At 43.3% G+C, this 18357-nt stretch overlaps 1 protein-coding gene across 1 annotated transcript in view; it reads right to left on the bottom strand.

Moving 5' to 3' along the window:
- The window catches only part of TMCO4 (transmembrane and coiled-coil domains 4), a 35998-nt gene extending 20637 nt beyond the window's left edge, over window positions 1–15361 (bottom strand). Inside the window, exons 1-8 of the mRNA XM_010281734.1 lie at window positions 15183–15361; window positions 14594–14768; window positions 9924–9951; window positions 7825–7957; window positions 4087–4184; window positions 3215–3358; window positions 2572–2691; window positions 350–514 (exon numbers count right to left, since the gene is read on the bottom strand). Of these exons, the coding sequence (XP_010280036.1) occupies window positions 350–514; window positions 2572–2691; window positions 3215–3358; window positions 4087–4184; window positions 7825–7957; window positions 9924–9951; window positions 14594–14768; window positions 15183–15361 (1042 nt within the window). The remainder of the gene's footprint in view (window positions 1–349; window positions 515–2571; window positions 2692–3214; window positions 3359–4086; window positions 4185–7824; window positions 7958–9923; window positions 9952–14593; window positions 14769–15182) is intronic.
- Between the last annotated feature and the right edge of the window lie 2996 nt (window positions 15362–18357).

Genomic DNA, 18357 nt, shown 5'->3' with positions numbered 1-18357 from the left:
GACGCTATACATGAATGTAACCTCCACGTTTGAAAGGTTTATGTAAAGCAGTAAAAATGTAATAACATAGAGAAATAAACACAGTCGTGCGTGAAGGCAGGCGTTTCCAGCTGTAATTTTAACAGAACGAGTCAATGACACAGAGGCACAGCAATCCAGGAAAGCAAATGCAAATTACAGGTGTGGCAGAGAAGCTTCTCAGGCCACTTCTGCAGGGCGGTACCAATATTGCCAAGGGAGATGCCTTCTCAGAAATCTTCCTTGTCTAGGAAAGCTCCTTTAAACAGACACCAACAGTCAAACTGCACAAGAGCCGCTCAAGCAGACCTGAGACAATGTAGGTTCTCACCTGACAAGACAGTGAATTTTAGGGCTTCTTGAGCCATCATGTTCACAAAACCATTCAGAAGGGAATCTAAGGCGTTGCCAAGCTCCATCAAGTACTTGGATTCCCAGGCCAGACAATACTGCTCGCTCGATTGCAACATGCTGGTCCATGGTGCTGTGAAGCTCCCTGAGAAAGGTTGCAAAGATGGAATTCATGTTCAGAGAAAACGCAACAATGGCTGACGCCTGGCAAGATGAGTCCAACAAAAACTCAGAAAAGAAGCTGCAGGATACTGGCATGTACTGATATGCTGTGATAATCAGGAATCATATTTTAAAATGCGGTTAGATTTAGACTCCCTATTCCACTCTTTCACAACAAATGTGGGTTTTGTAAATAAGGCCATAGCTTTAGCTGCCTTGGCAAAGAGTCTTCACCATGGACAGGCTCCGGCTTCATGACCTGTTCAATTGCCTCAGAGACTGCCAAGACAGATGGACGTTAACACTAATTATGTCAGGTATTAAGGACGTTCCTCCTACCATCAGACTACCATCAGGCAAGGTCCTGCAGCTCCATCTTCTTACAGAGACCAAGGGAGGGCCTGTCCTGAGAAAGATGAAGTGCTGAACGGCTGCACAGACCAAGTTCAGTGGGACCAGAGAAACAGAAAATACGTAAGATCTTGTCAAAAATCTATTGCAGAGCATCTTCCCAGCACTTCAGTTAGGCGGGCAAGGACTGCATTAATGGTTCGGTCTGAAAACGAGGAATCTGCCTTTGCAGGTCCAGACTGCAATTATTTTTACTTTGCCATCTAGCCTAGTTAGGCACTTCAGCTTAATTTTTTCCCTCCAGATGCTAATCAAAAGCAGTGCCTGGATGTTTGAGAGATAATGGCTAATTTACACTGTGCAAGCCTAATTTTTGGCTGAAAGAACAATTTTTAAGCCATACTCTCTCTCCTGTCTGTAGCGTAGCTTGTAATAAGTGGCCAGGAGGGGCCTGGCAATGCTATTAATGGCAGATGAACTCTGAAGGGCAGAGCAGATTTTTCATCTTAATTAACGACAACCCTTCCCACACAGTTCCTTCCCCAAACAATGCAGGGCAGGTTGAGGCAGCTGCTGGCCAAAATGGCACAAGCGGGCCCCATGCCAGATCGCGCAACAATATACTGTCAGATTTGCGATCGTACAGATAGGCAGTTAGTGGGAGCTCAAAAATCACAAGGTAACAAATTCCATAAAAATCCTGTCCTCAGTCCCTCTGTCTATGCCAGTGTGCATAGGCAGACACAGCTGCAAGGAGGAAAACGGACAACAATTCTAGTTTTGCTTTTTTAAACATTATAGCAGATTGCTAGTTATGGAAGAAGAATGCGTGTCGTTTGTAACTCCCTTTTAAGGGCAAACAGACACAAAAAAGTTCCTGAAGGGACACCCTTCTCTTTGTAAGAGTGCCTGGGAGCCCTCCACCCCCAAGGATTTGGACCCCTGGAAAGCAGAAGATGAGAAAAGCCAAAGCGCAGTACTGCAAAGTGAAAATAACCTTACTCTGACAGCAAGCTGCAACCTAACAAGCCACAGGACAGAGACATCCTTCTGCATTAATGATATCCAGTGTTAACTGTGACGCTTCTGAATAAATTGGCAGCTGTTCAGTCAGGTTGCTGAACACATCAGCAGACAGTTGACATATTTTATATGACGAGCTATACAGGAAAATAAAACACTATAGGCCTTTCAAGGTTGCTGCCTGAAAGTTCACCTCCTGAGTGCTGTGCTTAACAGGATTTACTTGACAGAACTTTCTTGCCAATAAACCTCATTATCTGGCAGATACCAAGAAAGAAAAAAAGACACTGTTTTCTGTTAATTGCTGGAGGAGAAGCATAAGGTCTCAGAGATAGGTGTGATACTTTGTACTAGTGCTGGAATCATCCACCCCAAACACACCTTTCCTAGCAAAACCAGACAGCTTATATTAACAGAAACAATCCTGCTGTGATTACTGCCAATCCTACTATCACTATCAATTTACTGCCCTCTCTCTTCCCTCTGTGTTAATTGGGATTGCAGATTGGGTTACAAATTGAGAGTTGATCTCTTCTACTCAACAGGCCACACAACTGTGGGGAAGACATGGTGCTACAAACACTGTCTGAGAGCACAAACATGACCTGGAGTGGAAAAGAGACATGGCTCTCCAGGCTCCTCTCGGGTTCCTCGTCTTGTTCTTACCATATTTGCCAGTGCACAGCCATCCAGTAATTGCTATGGTGATATGAAGCTGCTTGCCTTCAGTAAGCGGGAGGAATTCAAACTCTTCTATGGCTCCCACACGCTTCTTCATCTTGTATCCTACACACAGCAAGGCAGAAACACGACTCTCAGAAATCGCACAGCAAGGACAGACTGCTGACAGTAGAAGTTAGTAAGAAATTACTTGGGTAATTTGGGTAGTTTGGGATTTTTTTTCCCTTTCCAAAACCCTCAGCGAGTCCATGCATTACTTAGAGCTTGGTATGGAGCCAACATGACCCTTCTGAGCTTGTGTGATCTGAGGGAATCCCAGCAGAAGGCTTCTCTGCTGCGGATCAGATATCAGCTGTAACAACTGCTGCTCTCCACAGCAGCATCTTTCTAATCCAAAGCAGCAAGTTTTCATTTCCTTCATTAGCCATATACCAAATATTCTTTTCCTACTTGGTCATCAGGGGCTACACAGTATCTTAATCAGCACTGAAATAAAAATTTCACAGTTGCAAGATTACACCTCAAATTGCTTCCCTTGCTCTGCAGAGCTCAGTTAAGCCATTAGCTCTGCATTTGCAGACATGATCCAGGGCCTCAGTTGCTGAGAAATGTGCGGTCACTCTCTTACCAGTAAGACCAGCTCCAGCTGCTCCAAAAAGCGATGCCATGACAGCAATTCCAGCAGTCGAACCTAAAGCAGCTGCTCCAGCACCTCCGATGATAGTAGCAGCTCCCGCAGCAACCAGAGGGGCAGCAAGACCCCCCGTCAAGCCTGAAGAGGTAACAAGTAATATCACCAAATTATTATCACTTACAAACATCAGGCAGCCATTTCCCTGTGCTGTGCGAGCACTGCTAAAGCTACTGAAAGAGTACAAATGATGGTTGTCTTTGCCTCACCCATAAAGGGGCTTTCTGGGACCCTCCCCAGACCCTGAACCTCTGCACAGATTCTTTGACTGACTTCAGTAGAAATGAAGAATAATTTAAAAGTCAAAGGAAGAATGTGTGGTAGACTGGGGTGAGCTATGCCCTATTTGCTTAGGAAACATGGATCTAGTCTCACACTGTTCTGAATTTAGGAATTGAAGTTCTGATCCTTTTGTAACACAAAAGCAAAAGAGGATAAAACATTTTTTTAAGGGTGACAACCTCAGTTTGATATTTCCCCCAGCCAGTGAAGTGACACTGCAATAAATTTGACAGCTAATTCTTTCAGTTTTACTTTCATGTGGCTGAAAATACTTTTCTTGAATTTGAGGTTTCTTTTGGGTTTCTTTTTTGTTGTTTTTTTCTTTGGGGTGTTTTTTTGGTATCTGAAGTGACATACTACCTTCAGCCTGGCAAAGAAAAGCAGTGGAGGCTTTAAAATTAGAGCCTGGGCTAAAAGTTACGGTGGCTTCTGTTGCTGAATGCGTAATTCGGACACCCTGCCCTCGGTCCCTAGAGCTGTGCATGCAATTCAGGAGCGAGTCTCCAAAATGCCTAGGGCAGCCTCACCGATCACTGTTCCGCCCCCAACGGTTGCCAAACCGATCAGCAGGTATCTTTTCAGCTTTTTTCTTCTTTCCTTCTTTTTTCTTGATACTTCTGCAGTTCTGCGGGGGGATTAGAAGCATAAAAGCTGACAGAAAAGCCTGATGGATAACGATGCTGCAGCAGAATCTGCTTTTATTCCCCTCACTGTAATTTCCCTACTGGGAACAGTAAAAAGTAACGTGCAGGTGTGGACTGTGACAACACAATCAGATTTACGAGCATGGACATAAACCCACAGATTTAAACTGAAACGATTTAATTGCTGACAAAAGCCAACAGATGTTACTTACTTGGAAAACCCTTCCTAATAGGGCTGAAGCTTGTAAAGAAAAGAAACAAAAAGTCAAAAGCATTTCAGTAACTATATACTGCCTATGTGTCTTAAAATAAAACACAAGAAAGCTAAGTGGAAGCAGGGAAAAGTGTTTGAAACAAAAGGGAATAGAGATAATTTGTGCTAACAAAGAGATGGGATTAAACTATTTTCCAACAACGTTTACATTGAGCTGCTTTCTAATTGCACATTGCAATATAAAAATACAACAGGTATTAAACACAGTCATTAGTTCATTTGTCCGTGTGCATTTAAGCTATATTTTAACAAGCTTATCAGAAACAGGTAAATAAACCTAAAAGGAACAAATATCGTTTATTAGGCACTCCTTTTGGCTTCTCTCCAACTGTCTTTGGTTTCTCTCTTATGAGAAATACTTCCTACTTCAGAGGAAAGTGTGAGAAACAAACGATACTGGAATAAGTTGTTTACAGAGGAAGGTTCCTTCTAGCCTGCTTATGCAGCTGTTAATCTGGGCCTTGAAACACAAGAATTTATCTTGCTTCCAAACTTGGATATTTTCCCTCTTAATCCTAGCCTAATTGTGGATTTTCATTATCCATATAATTGCCTAATCCTTCCTGGAACCCCCTAAGCACACTGTAATTTTGATAAAGACAATTTTAGATGAGTCCCAAACAATATGCAGCTTTGTAAAACACAGCAGGAGGAGAATGAAGCACAGTGGGTGAAATCCCTGCGCCGCTGAAGTCAATGGCAAAACTCCCACTGACTTGCATGGCACGGAGACTTTGTCTCCACAGAGGTTCTCCAAAAAACATTGTGTATTACCTTCTGCAGCAGCAAATGTAGCTGTCTGCAGAGAACAACAGTGTGGCCTGCGATAGCTACCTCTTCAGCAATCTCTGTATAACCACATTCACCTTCTGCAACCCCAAAGAGGTGTTTGGTATGCACCAGTTGTGCATGCAGTCACCAATCTGAATGCCTGGCTTCGGAAAAATGGCTCCTGGAGTTCCTTAAATAAGTGCTGCAGTCTGACTGATAATACCTAAGTTGGCAATATCCAGCAATTTCCGTTCTATGTAGTGGGTCATCAGCTTTTATAGTCAATGTGCTGTTGTCTCAGGCTGAAAATAATGACATCAAGAGAGCTGAGATACGACTAACCTGGCTTTAGTTGCAGTAATGAGCAATTTGACTTATGTGGGTAGGAAGATAGTTTGCAGCTAAATCTTGCCTGAAGATGCAGTAGGGAAAACCACTGCCATGAGAAATTTTACCTGTCATTGCTTCCTTCCATAGCTGCTAGCAACTGCTTCTGACAGTTGCTTTCCTAATAGCTTCTGCATTACAATTATCACTTGATTACCAGACTGCTTTTTATCCACTACAGTAATTAACTGCCTCTTCTGGTACTTCTCTGCCCTCAGTGATCTTGGATGTGCAGCTTCTTGCCTGAACCATAAATTATGTTCAGAGAGATTTTACAGGTGGAATTTCAGGTCATTTTCCAGTGACGAACAGTGGGAGGAGTACACGTTAGTGAGCAACTGATGCTGTATTTTCCAGTTTCTTACAGAACCGTGTACAAAAGAGGGGTTCACGCCTGCGAGTCAGGACATGCTTGGTGCTAGTACGATGGATTTAAGTGTTTGGAGTATTGCTCTATAGGTGACCATACTGTCCATTTAACCTTCCGCATTCTGGGCCACAGCCCAACACACCCACTGCAGCAAAGGCAGAAGCAAAACCTTTTGTTAACAAATATCAGTAAAAAACACCTATGCAGAAGCTGCCAAAACCCTGTTTGGTTGTTACTGTTCCAAAACCTCTTCCAGTGGATGGCCAAAGCTGGAAGCATCCTAAGCAGATGTTCATGTCTTCCCCGCCCCAAAAGTCTGTGAGGTCAAAGCAGTGACGGGTTTATGTTCCGCTTCCTTTCCCCATTGACTCCTAACTTTAAAACAAACAAAGGGTCATCGATTCCCCACAAATGTCAGCCTTGTTTTAGCACTGCAGTAATGAATGTGTTTGCGCTGCAGTCTTGGACTTCCTCTCGCTATAAAGATTTTTTTCCCTTTTCTCTAATGGGTATTTACTTCTGTGGCTGCAACTTGGGCGAAGAACAAGATGGAAATCCATAGCTTTCACCACCCCAGGTATGCACAAAACCCACTGGGCTAGCTGCAACGTTTGAAAGCCACGCTTGTAGGTATGCCGTGGAATTCTCCAGTCGCTCTTGCTGTTATCAGACACGCTGCTATCTTTTTGGCTTGTGCTACAGGAGCCACAGTCCAGTTGATAGAGAATTAGGTATTGGCGCATCATCTTTACAAGCGACACCCCACCCTCAGCATCAGTGTTTTCCCATGCTAAAGGCCCAGCATTGAGTTTGTTTCCACAAGCCACAGCAAAACCGTCCCCATTAATACCAACCCTTGCTCCTGCAGGCCAAATGGGATCCTGTTTAGCAGTCTTTGAGACTATCTCTGAGATTATTTTGACTTTCCCTTTTTACACTGCACTATAAAGTTAAGCTTTATTTAAATAAAGTTATAACTGAAAGACTATGCTAAACCCCCGGTAACGTCTGAACTGTACTGTGTCAGGGACGTTGATTAAAGCCTTCATTAGCACTCAGATTAATTGCATAACCAGTTTGCTGAGTTGACAGATAGATAAAAATATTAAACCGTCCCTTGAAAGTTGCCTATGGACATGTTTACTGCCTTACATATTGCTAAACCTTCACACAATTCCTGCCTGATTAAGTGGAATATAAAAATACTACATTTCTTATAGATACCAACATTTGGGCTGTTTCACATCTAAGAACTGGTGATTAAGAGAAAGAATCTCATATTAACAACACAGAGTTAGGAGTCAGGCCCATAAGTATCTAAAGATGCAGATTGTTGCCCTCAAGATCTACCTTCAAAAGGAGTTAGACAGCTGTCTCTCAAACAGGATACAGAGAAGGGCAGATCCATAGAACATGAGCAGCTGAGGATTAATCCTGAAATTTATAGGAACTTCACTCTGCAAGAGGCAGTTCTATCTGAAGAATATTGGGCCAAGAGATAAGAGATACAAGATCTTTGTGATGTATTTAAGCATAACCTACAGTCTAGGAGAGGCAACTGGAACAAGGAAATGAAGCAGTTCAGTGCCTTTACCAGCTTGCAAGGTTGGGTCTCAGCTCTGATTTTAAAAATGCTGAGCTCTCCTGTTTCTCAGCACAGCCAAAATGGGCTCTGCAACTCTAATCAAGCCATAAATGATTACGCTAAGAGCCATGGGGGGGAGTGATCAGAGACTGGACTTAGGCACAAGTAATTACTGCTAAGCTTTCAAGCACTGGCAGTGTTTTTTCATCCCATAGTCAACCCAAATGTTCTTACTCTGACTCTTCCTCATTTTGTTCCTTCAGGCTCTCAAGCAGAGATTCCTCCAGGGCTTCCAGCTCCTCCAAGGGGATTCTCAGCAGCCAGGTGATGTGGCAGATCAACACCCTCGCTCGAGCATCGTAGTACCCTTAAACAGAGGGGAGCCCAGGAAATCAATCGGTCTTCATCGCACCAGATTAAATAGCGAGTGGTGCACTCAGCTGTGCTAGAGGACCATGTCACATACAAGCATGGCGCCTTCTCTCAGGCCCTCTTTGTCTTCCATGTGTTTGAAGACAACTCCTACTATTGAGAGAAGTGATAAATGGAAAACCCTTCATCCCTGCAAACCGCATACTGTGAATAGAGTCACTACACAAGGTAATTGCCTCCAGGGTAGAAAAAGGATCTCAAACCCTTCGGTCTTCATCCTCTGTGACAGAGGTGTTTTGGCTCTGGATAGGCTGCATCTGTCTTCTAAACAGAGAAGTGCTGCAGCAAGTCCTAACTGGACATATCAAATATATAAATAATTTTCTGGGTAGCATGACACAGTACACCTCAACTATGCACCAGTGGTATCTTGTAAAAATGCGCCTTCACGCAAAAGCTTTATATTCAGTTCATCTTGTTGGCAGGAGGAGGAGTTTAAAACTGGAGTTTAAAACTACACACCGGCTCACCTAGCAGCATCACTGACAGTGGCTTGCATTTATACTTCACCGCTAGAGATGCAGGAGTGGACAGTGCACTCGGACAACACGCAATAGGAAAAATAATTACTCCTGAGCTTATAAGCAGGTGTTCTTAAAGAAAAGACATTTTAAATTCAATATATTTTAAATTATTTGTGCCAGCTCTTGTTGTTTTAATGTGTTTCTCTGAGTAGCACCTGCTGCTTGCTGATGGTAGGCTTTTGTAAAGGGTTCTTGGTGCAGTCTGGGATAAAAAATGCAATTGCTTTTCTAGGGCTGGGTGAAGATACCAGCAAGGCCCAACTACAAAGTGTGTTTCTGATACCTGCTGCACATAGATCAAGCATGGCATTTGGCAATCTATTAAGTTTATTTATTTATTGCTGTCATTACCAAGATACCAAACTACTTCAGCAGGCTTTAATAACGCCACTTTTAAAATGTGTGCTTAGTTGAGAAATAAGGATAGTATTTATCTTCACCCCTGATATGTGCCATGTCTTGCAAGCCCAAGCAGGTGTTTTAACGAGTAGCCTTCTTGCTTCCTGTCTGCTAATACACAGCTTAGCTTTTTACTTAGCCAGCTTGGCAGTAAGTCAGCGAGGCTTGAAAATATACTTCTTTTAAATTCCAGCTTAGCAAAATAAGCAGTTTTGCAATAACTGACTTGTCAGTTTTCCATTAAAAATAAAGCAAGAACAAAAATGGTACTTTGTTCTGCAGTGAAACAGGCTAATCAGCAACCAGTGAGTTCTTTCCTGTGAGAACATGTTAAAACACAGAGGTTTAAAAAATGCAAGTAGTGATACAAAACAGGCTTCTTTTAGAAATGCACATTTTGTTCAGTAGACAGTCCTTATTTCAAAATTTTTATCAGACTAATCCATGTTATGGATTCTAAACCAGAAAATTGTTTTATGTGTAATATAATATACGAGCAAAATCACATTTATTTATAATAGGCTTCACAGGACAGTCTGGAATTTATTCCCCGAATATTTTTTTTTCTTTTAGGCAACAAGCAATCTGCAGAGAATTTGCTAGGCTGAGATTCTCATAACAGCTTTACTGCCTTCCTAAAGGAAGAGGTCACCGGCTCCCCTGGAAACACTGGAGAAAAAACACCCTGCTCTAGGTATTTCAGTTCAGAACTCTTCTACCATCACATACATTTGCATGCCAATGCACAGCAAGTGAAGGTAAGGAGGTGAACAGCTGTTCAATTTTTAACAGTTATTATCAGTCATTTCTAATAAAATAGTCGCTTTTCCTGTACTAGATGCAGGGAGAGAGTGTGCTGCTTTTGATGTAAAGGAAGCTAAGATAAAATAGGATGGTACCTTGAGCTTTTGGAGCATTTTAAAGAATCAGATGTAAACTTGGCTTTTCTCACAAAGAACAAATGCTAGGTAAACTTACCATCTCTAAGAGAGTAGGATAGAAGGTCCTAAAAAGAAAAAAAAAAGAATATTCAAGTTAAAACTGATGATGTATGCCTGGAGGTATCAAAACGGAGACAGGAAAACCCATCAGACTAGGATTTAATTACTGCAGCATGTCAGTTCCTAAGCACGGGAAGCCAGCAACCTGCACTTCAGCAAGGCAGCACAGAGCAAAGCCAGATGCTTCCAGTACAAAGCTCTCCATCTGCAGGTACAAATGGCTGGACAGAAGTAGCTAATGCTTGGTATGTGCTGAAGCATCCCATAGTTTTTGTTATTAGCAAGCCTGTTGCAATTGAAAGCACCGTGATTACACCTAACGTCAAAGCTTGGACAAACGAGGCTCTAATCCTCCCGCTGCTGTAATGCCTTCTGCTGGCTGTATAGTCATATATACTTGTATTTTCAACATGAGTAACAGGTTTGAATGCTACTCCAGTGGACCAGTGGCCCCTATTTTCTTGGGCATTCTGGGAATTCATAGCTCTAGGTAGTAAGGCTGAACTGGCATGAAGTTCTTTTGGATTAAATACTCAAAAATAGAAAACTTAGAATTTATGGCCATCTGTCAGATTGAGGGACTTGACTTCTATGTCGGCTCTTCACTGTAAAAAAATTGGAAAAACAGAACAATCCAATAGAAGGTTTCTATGGGCAAATCCATGAAAAAAAGGCCCAGTGTTTTTACTACTGTGTTTTCCTCTTTTATTGTCACTGGATAGATTTTACGTTCTTTATGTAACTACAACACTAAGCACTAGCTCAGTCTAGCTACTTCCCTCTCGTACACACAAATAAAACACAGCTGAATTTTACAGGGAATCCTTCAGCCCTTTGGGAACACAAAAAATGCAGCCAAAGATGTAGGATGCTGCCAAAGAGTTTATGATTATTAGTCCCGTAAGCTCCTAAGCAAAATTTGTATTGTAAAAATATCTCTAATCTTTTCCCTACTGCATGAGAAGCGTAGAACAGAGAACACAAGCCATCCTTAACCAACTCCTACTAGACGAGGGGCAAACTGTAGGTAATACCCAGGCAAAAGTAAGTGCCTGGACTCTGGAGTATCATTTTAGCACAAGAAGTCTGCTATTTCATAAAGGAGAAAAGAGATTTGCATAGGACTGGGGAAGCCAAAGGATTAGGGCACTTGAACTCCCACCTACAGGTGCTTTTTCGCAAGGTATAGCCCCAAAACCTTCGCTCCGTTGCTGCCTAATGTTCTCACACTCCCCCCTCTACTGCTAAATATGTGAGCGGCTGTTCCCATCCACAGAGAAAGCCTTCTTTTGCTTGCCTGTCCTGCAAGGCCAGATGGGGTAAGCCTTTCCAGAAGGTGCCTGTTGGGCTGGGCTCTGCACAAAGCAGTCTTCATCCTGCATGCCAATGGCCAGAGCGCTCACCCAAGAAAAGGAAGGTCCTGGTTTGCTATCTCCAGTATCTGAATAACCCTTTTCATTTAAGTTAGTCACTGAATCAAGTCTCCTCTGTTCCCCCCATCACCACACTGCAGTAAAAAAAGGCTTCTTTTTAGGTCTGGTCATGATTAATATTCTGTGCATGCACACATGCTGCCGACTGTTCCCCAGGGTGGTTGCTGGGATGTGGCAATTGGAGACATTAATCCCCACAAGCAGAGAGAGGAATGTAACTCCAGTTTCCCAGAGCCCAAGTACTGGAACTACTCAAGGTTTGGATACGTGGGCACCATCGTTTCCTCCCTGGCTGCAGTTTTGTGAGGAAGGGTTGGCACAGAGGTGTCAAAGCCCAGCAGAAGGTCCAGAGCTGGGAGGCCCAAGCAGAAAGTTGACCAAAGAGCCTGAAGTCTAGAATAAGATGAAGCTTGTGACCTTGTTGCCATCATTATCCATTGTCTAATATAAGCAGCCTCTTGAACAGGGCTACTGGTTTGTGCAGAGCCCATTTGTAGGCAATAAATTCTCCCTGTGTGTTGCAAGGGAGCCATGGGTTGTTGACTCAAGTCCTGTACGATACGCCCAGTATTGTCTGTGGCACCTAATATCAAATAACATCTTTTAAAAATCCGGCCTAAGCATTTACATGCACGCATTTCAAAAGGTGAGGGAGGGATACAGATAATCAGGTGAGAAACTGGGACTACTGTTTTTATTGCATCTGTGCCAATTAGCATTATCAGCTATTTCTAATTGGTTTAGGCTTTGCACATACTGCTGTGCAGTCATCTGGAATCCAATCAGCATTGATTAGATTAGTTCACAAGTAGTTTGTTCTCCTCCTCTAAGCAGCAGCTATCACATTTCAGTCTTATTTTGAGGTTGGTGTTTTGAATCTCCCTGTGAACTCTATGCACAAGATTGAGAAACCTGACAAAGGGAAGCAATTTTTATTCAGAGCCTTTTCCAGCTTTCTATGAATTGCTGTAAGCTCAAAACCCGTTTCCTCAACAACAGAGAGCATCCAATCCACATCGCAGTGGATGTGTCTAGAAAAACACTGGAAAATGGGCATTCTAAGTATGTTCAAACAAAAAAAATATTATTCATAATAAGAACTTTCAACATTTTCTCACCTATCATCAATTCTTCACCCCTTTTTGTTGCACTGCCCTTCCCATACCACACCCACAGCCTGTGTGTTATGACTACTGTCCTTAAGGATTCAGTTAACCAACATTTGCCTGTATTAGTCATCTGCAATGAATGCAAACAAGATAAAAATCCATAATCCTCAAATATCCATTGAATCAATGGTGAGCTCACCTCTAATCTCCTGACCTCACGTATCATCCCTTCAGCACTGCTGAGATGAAGGAAGGTCATTCAAAAATGCAGGCGCTAGTGCCAACAGGACCCTGCCACTGAGCACACTGAGCAATTAAAGTGTGTACTTGCTAATTAAACAGTAAATATTGCGTCAGTAGCAGCTGAATAAAAAGAAGCAAGGGCACCATAAAGCAATATATCAAGAATTCACAAAGCTTTGTTCCATAGCTTGTTTATTTTCAGGTGAGAAGGGAAAAGCTGATCTCAGCTTAATACACTGAAGTTTCCCACACACCAGTATGCTTTCCCAAAGACACCTTGCAAGCCTCTGCTGCCTTGCTCTCCAAAAATCTTTAATTCTGTCTTGCCTTTGACAAAATCAATCACCTTGCCCATACACATGACTGCATGAGGTATTGATGTTGCGGCATTAGACTGATAGCTATTCCTGATCTTTGCTTTCAACTAATCAAAGAATTGTTATCTACGGCTTCTGTATTCCACTTGAATCCAAGTGATAAGTGCCTCAGTTCTCTGGCTCAGAGCAAAATATCACGCGCTTCTGCTGATCCTGGGCCGCTGTTGTAAAAGCACAAGGAGATCTTACACAACATAAGCTCAGAGCAAGCACAAGTTAAATTTCACCAAAATTTCACCCTTAATAAACTCAGCAGCAACGCAGGAAGACTTGCCTAATTCTAGAGAATCCATCCTGAAGCAGAGAGGAGGGAAACAACCTGGGAAATACCAAGCCATCTAATGCAGAAAGAACTGAGTGTGGATTTATTGATTTTGAGCAAACACCATCAAAACAGCTGCTCTTATTTTAGATGATCTGTCCTAACTTATAATAAGCTTAAGCTTCTCTGTCACTGTGCTTATACTGTTACAGGACTTCGGGCATTGTAGCATTTGGATGTTTGGAGCAGCTCCCCTGAGGCCTTTTATGGACAGACTAGAAGACATGCAAGATGGCTGAGATAATGAGAATTGGTCGCGATGACCAAGAAAGTTCACTCCTATCATATCTTTACTTACGTAGCCTTGTTTTCACATTCGCTGATAACTATTACTCAATATCAGAGCACCGTCTGCACGCAGGACGCCTTGCTATTTCCTTGTGTGCAGCATACAGCGAAGGGTGCAAGGTGACAGAGGCCATGTTACACCTGGTATCAGCAGCAGCCTCCAGTGCTCTTTGCCTCACTCGGCATAACGTGAGGCTGGATGAGGAGATGTCTTCCCCAGCTCAGCCTCTGCAGCAAAGGTAAATGCCACCAAAATGCTTTGCCGCTTTTATCCTTACGTTGGTTTTTACATCAGAAAGTTATGGAGTAGTCCCAGACTCACTAATACTTTCTCAATTAAATAAAATTAAGTCACAATAACTTATTTCTTTCTAGCCAAGGCTGCCTCTGGGAACAAGATTCTGGGAATTGTGCTATTTGGAGCATGCAGGTAGAGGTGTTTTGTATTACAGGTATAGTGAAGGGGCTTTGAAACAACTGAAAATCAGGCCAATCAGGTTCAGCGTTTCACCAAAATCTACACACATATGTACAACACACATATGAATCAAAACCACTGCAATAATACAAGTAAAGTATTAGTCAAAGTAAAAGTAAAAAGTTTGACAGTTCTCTGCTCCATAAAGTGAAAGCATCAAAGACACAAATTGTTGATTCAACGGATAGTAACCGTGCCTCATGTTCATCACTTCCACAAGCTGTTAATGGATGGAGAGATTGCCAGTCACCCACACAGCTGCTCAGAAATACATGCATATCAGAAATACCAATTTTACTTCCTTGGCTGTACAAACAGAACTTCAGTGGCAAACAGACAGGTATGAGAAATCTCTTTTGCGAAAGCAAACAAGGGTGAGAGGAGCATATGAACTTACTTGGGTAACGACAACTGGATTTTCTTTCAAGATAGGATCCTTCAGCAAAATCTGGGAAAAAGTCTCTGTGCCCTCACCTCCTAAGCCGCTAGCAAATGCTGTCATGGCAGGTAAGACAGCTTCAGGCAGGTTCAGCCATTTCACAAAGCCCTCAATGAACTCCATCCTGAAGGAGCTGCAAGGCAACAGTAGCAGTTAAGACTCCGTAACTGGGCATTTTTGCAAGCTGTGAGTGGTCCCTGGTTTCCAATGTTGGTCTGTCGCTGTTCGTAAGAAGCATCGTAAGAAGTAAGAAGTCAGCAGAAGGCGAGTCGCTACACAAGCTGGCTAAACAAACAAGCAAGCAATCTGAATGAGGCCAGACCTTGCTTCAATACATGCTTTGAAGTCTGCAGTATTAAGGGATGCAATTTGTGCTGAAGCATAAAAGTCTTGAAGGTATAAGAGAGAAAGTCAATGCAATTAAGAAAACACCTAATGTCAAAAGGATCTTCCACTCCCCTAACTTCAGAAGACCCCACGCAGCTCCGTCTGAGCTGCTACCCAAAAGCCACCTCCTTTGCTCACCCTTTGCTACTCCAGGTAGTACCTTTGCTCCTTTTCAGGGAACAGCCATGCTAGGGATATCCCACACAGCGCCGCATAAGCAAATCTTCCCGGTTCACCCAGCCGCTGGCCCAGAAGCACACACGGTTCTTTTTCACCTGGCTGTTCAGTCCCACTGTGCTGTTTCGAAGCCCAGCCTTTCCACTTCTCTTCCGCAGCCATTTTCACCTGCAAGTTCAAAGAGGAAAAAGCAGAAGGGAAAAAAAAAACACAACAAGAAACAGTTGGAAGCCAGGAAGCAAGGAGACAAATTGCCTTTGCTTGTTCAGCCACACTTGCTGTATTAAGTCACGTTTGTCAAGGTCCAGCTTGTGTATCCCCCCATAACATGGTGCTGTGACCAAAGAAGACAACAGGAGACTTTCTTTTCACCAATTCTCAAAAGTTTGCCACAAAATGAGCCAATAAGACTTCACACAGCGAAAGGAGAAGTCCCCTTCAAGATGCAAAGAGACTGGGCTCCATGCAGGCATATCATTCACATGTTTACCGCAAAAATAACATGTAGAATAAAAGCTCTGCACCTGGTGCAGGGACCCGTACAGCTGCCTGGGAAATAATTTGCGCCTCTCATCCTCAACCCAAATTGCTCCTGTGTTCATTTTGCTGATGGCGTTAAGCAAGTTGAGTCCAGCTGCAGCCTCTGATGAGAAGAACATTTAATGTGTCCCATGGACATTGCTGTGCTTTGCTTGTAACATTCTCTCCTCTATACAACCTGCCGCTGCTTTTTCCCAAAACAAAAAGTCCCTGTGCCACATGGACCTTGAGCTGGGCCAAAATATAACTTTTTCAGAGCACAGACGTGCACGCTTCCAACGGCTCACAACTGCTCCCTGGGAGCTTCCCTGATTATACAGGCGGCCAATCGAGGGGACTGAAATCAGGCAGACGTGACAACAGCTCATTTCACAATTTAATGTGGGTAACAATCTGCTCCAAAGCACGCTGTGTTTCTCAAGGCTTGCACTACTTAACTGCTGATGTTTAAATGCAAGGCAAATTCAACACTGAAGGGCCGGTGGTTATCGTAACTCCCACCTCTCCCCCTGGGAGAGCTGAGCCCCCCTGCAACACGTATCTCTGGATGCACGTGGGTCTAAGGCATCTCGGTGCGTTTCCATGGAAACATCAGATTCCAGCAACATGGGAGCACAAAGTCCGCAGGAATAAACAAACTCTGTTATTTCCGTACCAACCAGAGAAGGGAAGGGCCAGATTACGTTTCCCAAGGGAGAACGGGCGCCTGGGATCAATCCCAACCCGCTCTGATACCAACCTCAACACGCAGCAGCATTTACGCTTGCTGGATTGCAGCTGCGAAGGTGGCGTAAGACATGCCGCCGTGCTTTCCAGGACTTCCTTACAAAATCCCAAGATTTTCTTCCCTCGGGAGCTCCAAACCCCTCCTTTGGAGACCCAAAATCCATTTCACATCACTTGCTAGGCATCCTAAAACATCCAGACTGAGGGACAAATTTGTCCAGAAATAATCTTAACGCTTAAAGTTTCAGTAACTTTACAAATGATTACTTGGCATGTCTACTCACCTCTGGACACAGAGTTATTAGCTTATTATGGGAGACAGGATTGAAAATAAAATCCCCTTCCCTGCTGTGATAGATTTATTGATTTGTTAACACAGGCTTATATGAAAAGTGAAGCACAAAAAAAGACCCAGAAACAGTACAACTGTTTAACCTCGTTTCTCAATAACATAAAAGATATGGCAATTTATGGAGCGACACCATAGTGGCTTCTTGCATGCAACTTTATTGCCGTTATGCAACAAATAATTCACGATGCCGAGCATCCAGAATACCCAGAGAAAGTTTGTGAAAGACTCTGCTCTCATCAGTATGTTGATGTGCATCCCTCAGCATAGGTATCTATTTCTTCATAAATATCTAGGAAAAAATGGATTTTCAGACACGCAGCATAAAAAATTGGCAACATGCGATTTAGTAAAGAGGACTTGGGCCCAGAAGTTTTGCCACTGAATCCATGATGAGAGAACTGAGAGCTAGAAATCTATCCAGAAAGTTATTCACAGCTTGAGGTGCTGGAATTCACATCTCTGTCTCGAACAACATGATTCAGCAATCAATAGCATTGCCATAATCTGAACTGCCACTTGAAAGAGAAATTTTTATCACTTCCAGCGCTCACTTTTCACACAAAGCCCTTTGTTTTCTTGAGAGGTGGTATATTTTATATACTGGCTCCCGCAATCCTATTTGGAAAGCAAAAAGATAAATCCTTTTGTGGCTCTAAAGCTGTACAATACACACGTGCTCCCTACTTATGGAAGAAGAAATACAAAGATGCTGGCATCACATTCCTCCTAAACTATGATAAAAGTGACCAAACCGCTGACACGTTAATATCCAAGACCCGCAAGTGTTGATGAGGCATCTCATCAACTCCAGAGAAGTAGCTGTAGATAATTATTGAGATGGGGTTGGCCAAAAAGTCCCTCACGAAGGCACACCGGAGGACAGCACGGCCAAACTGCGGTTAAGCCTCGGCCACAACGCCGTGACTGAGGAAACATTTGGGCAGATGAGTTATCCTGGGGACTCGTGCGGGGCTCCAGAGCCACACGTGTTTACATGCTGGGAGCACCACGGCCTTCGCTTTTAATCCGGAAATGCGACGTACGAACACGGAATGCAGATTATTCCATCCCGGATAGAATCACGTCTCGCCGCAAAACACGTAAACCAGCGTAAGCATAAACCAGCGATCAGGGACCGACGGGACGGGGACATGGAAAAGCTAAAAGCTTAAGCAGTTGTAAAACCGAGCGCTTTTGATTCGGTTAATACCGATGCTTGGAGCAGCAGTGACTGAGGAGCGATGTCAGTACACAGAAGGTGGGCAAAGCTGCCGAGAAGGACGTGACCAGCACAGAGAAATCACGAGTGGGAAAAGCGTGAAGGAAACACCTCAGCTGGGAAGGCTGCGAGGAACATCTCCACAGATGCCCATGTTCACTTTTCTCGCAAGTCCTTTGCGTTTGAAATCTCTGCTGCTAGAATGCAGAGTTCTTTGGTGGTTTGTTGGGGTTTTTTTTGCTAAAGAAAGTAGCACTTTTGACGACCACTGAAACCAACGCCCGGCACCAGCGGGGACGCCGCCACAGCTCTCCCCTCAGA

Source organism: Phaethon lepturus, unplaced genomic scaffold, assembly GCF_000687285.1.
Source record: "Phaethon lepturus isolate BGI_N335 unplaced genomic scaffold, ASM68728v1 scaffold52162, whole genome shotgun sequence".
NCBI lineage: Eukaryota > Metazoa > Chordata > Aves > Phaethontiformes > Phaethontidae > Phaethon > Phaethon lepturus.
The sequence above is the reverse complement of the archived record's forward strand: the minus strand, read 5'-3'. Positions and strand labels throughout refer to the sequence as shown.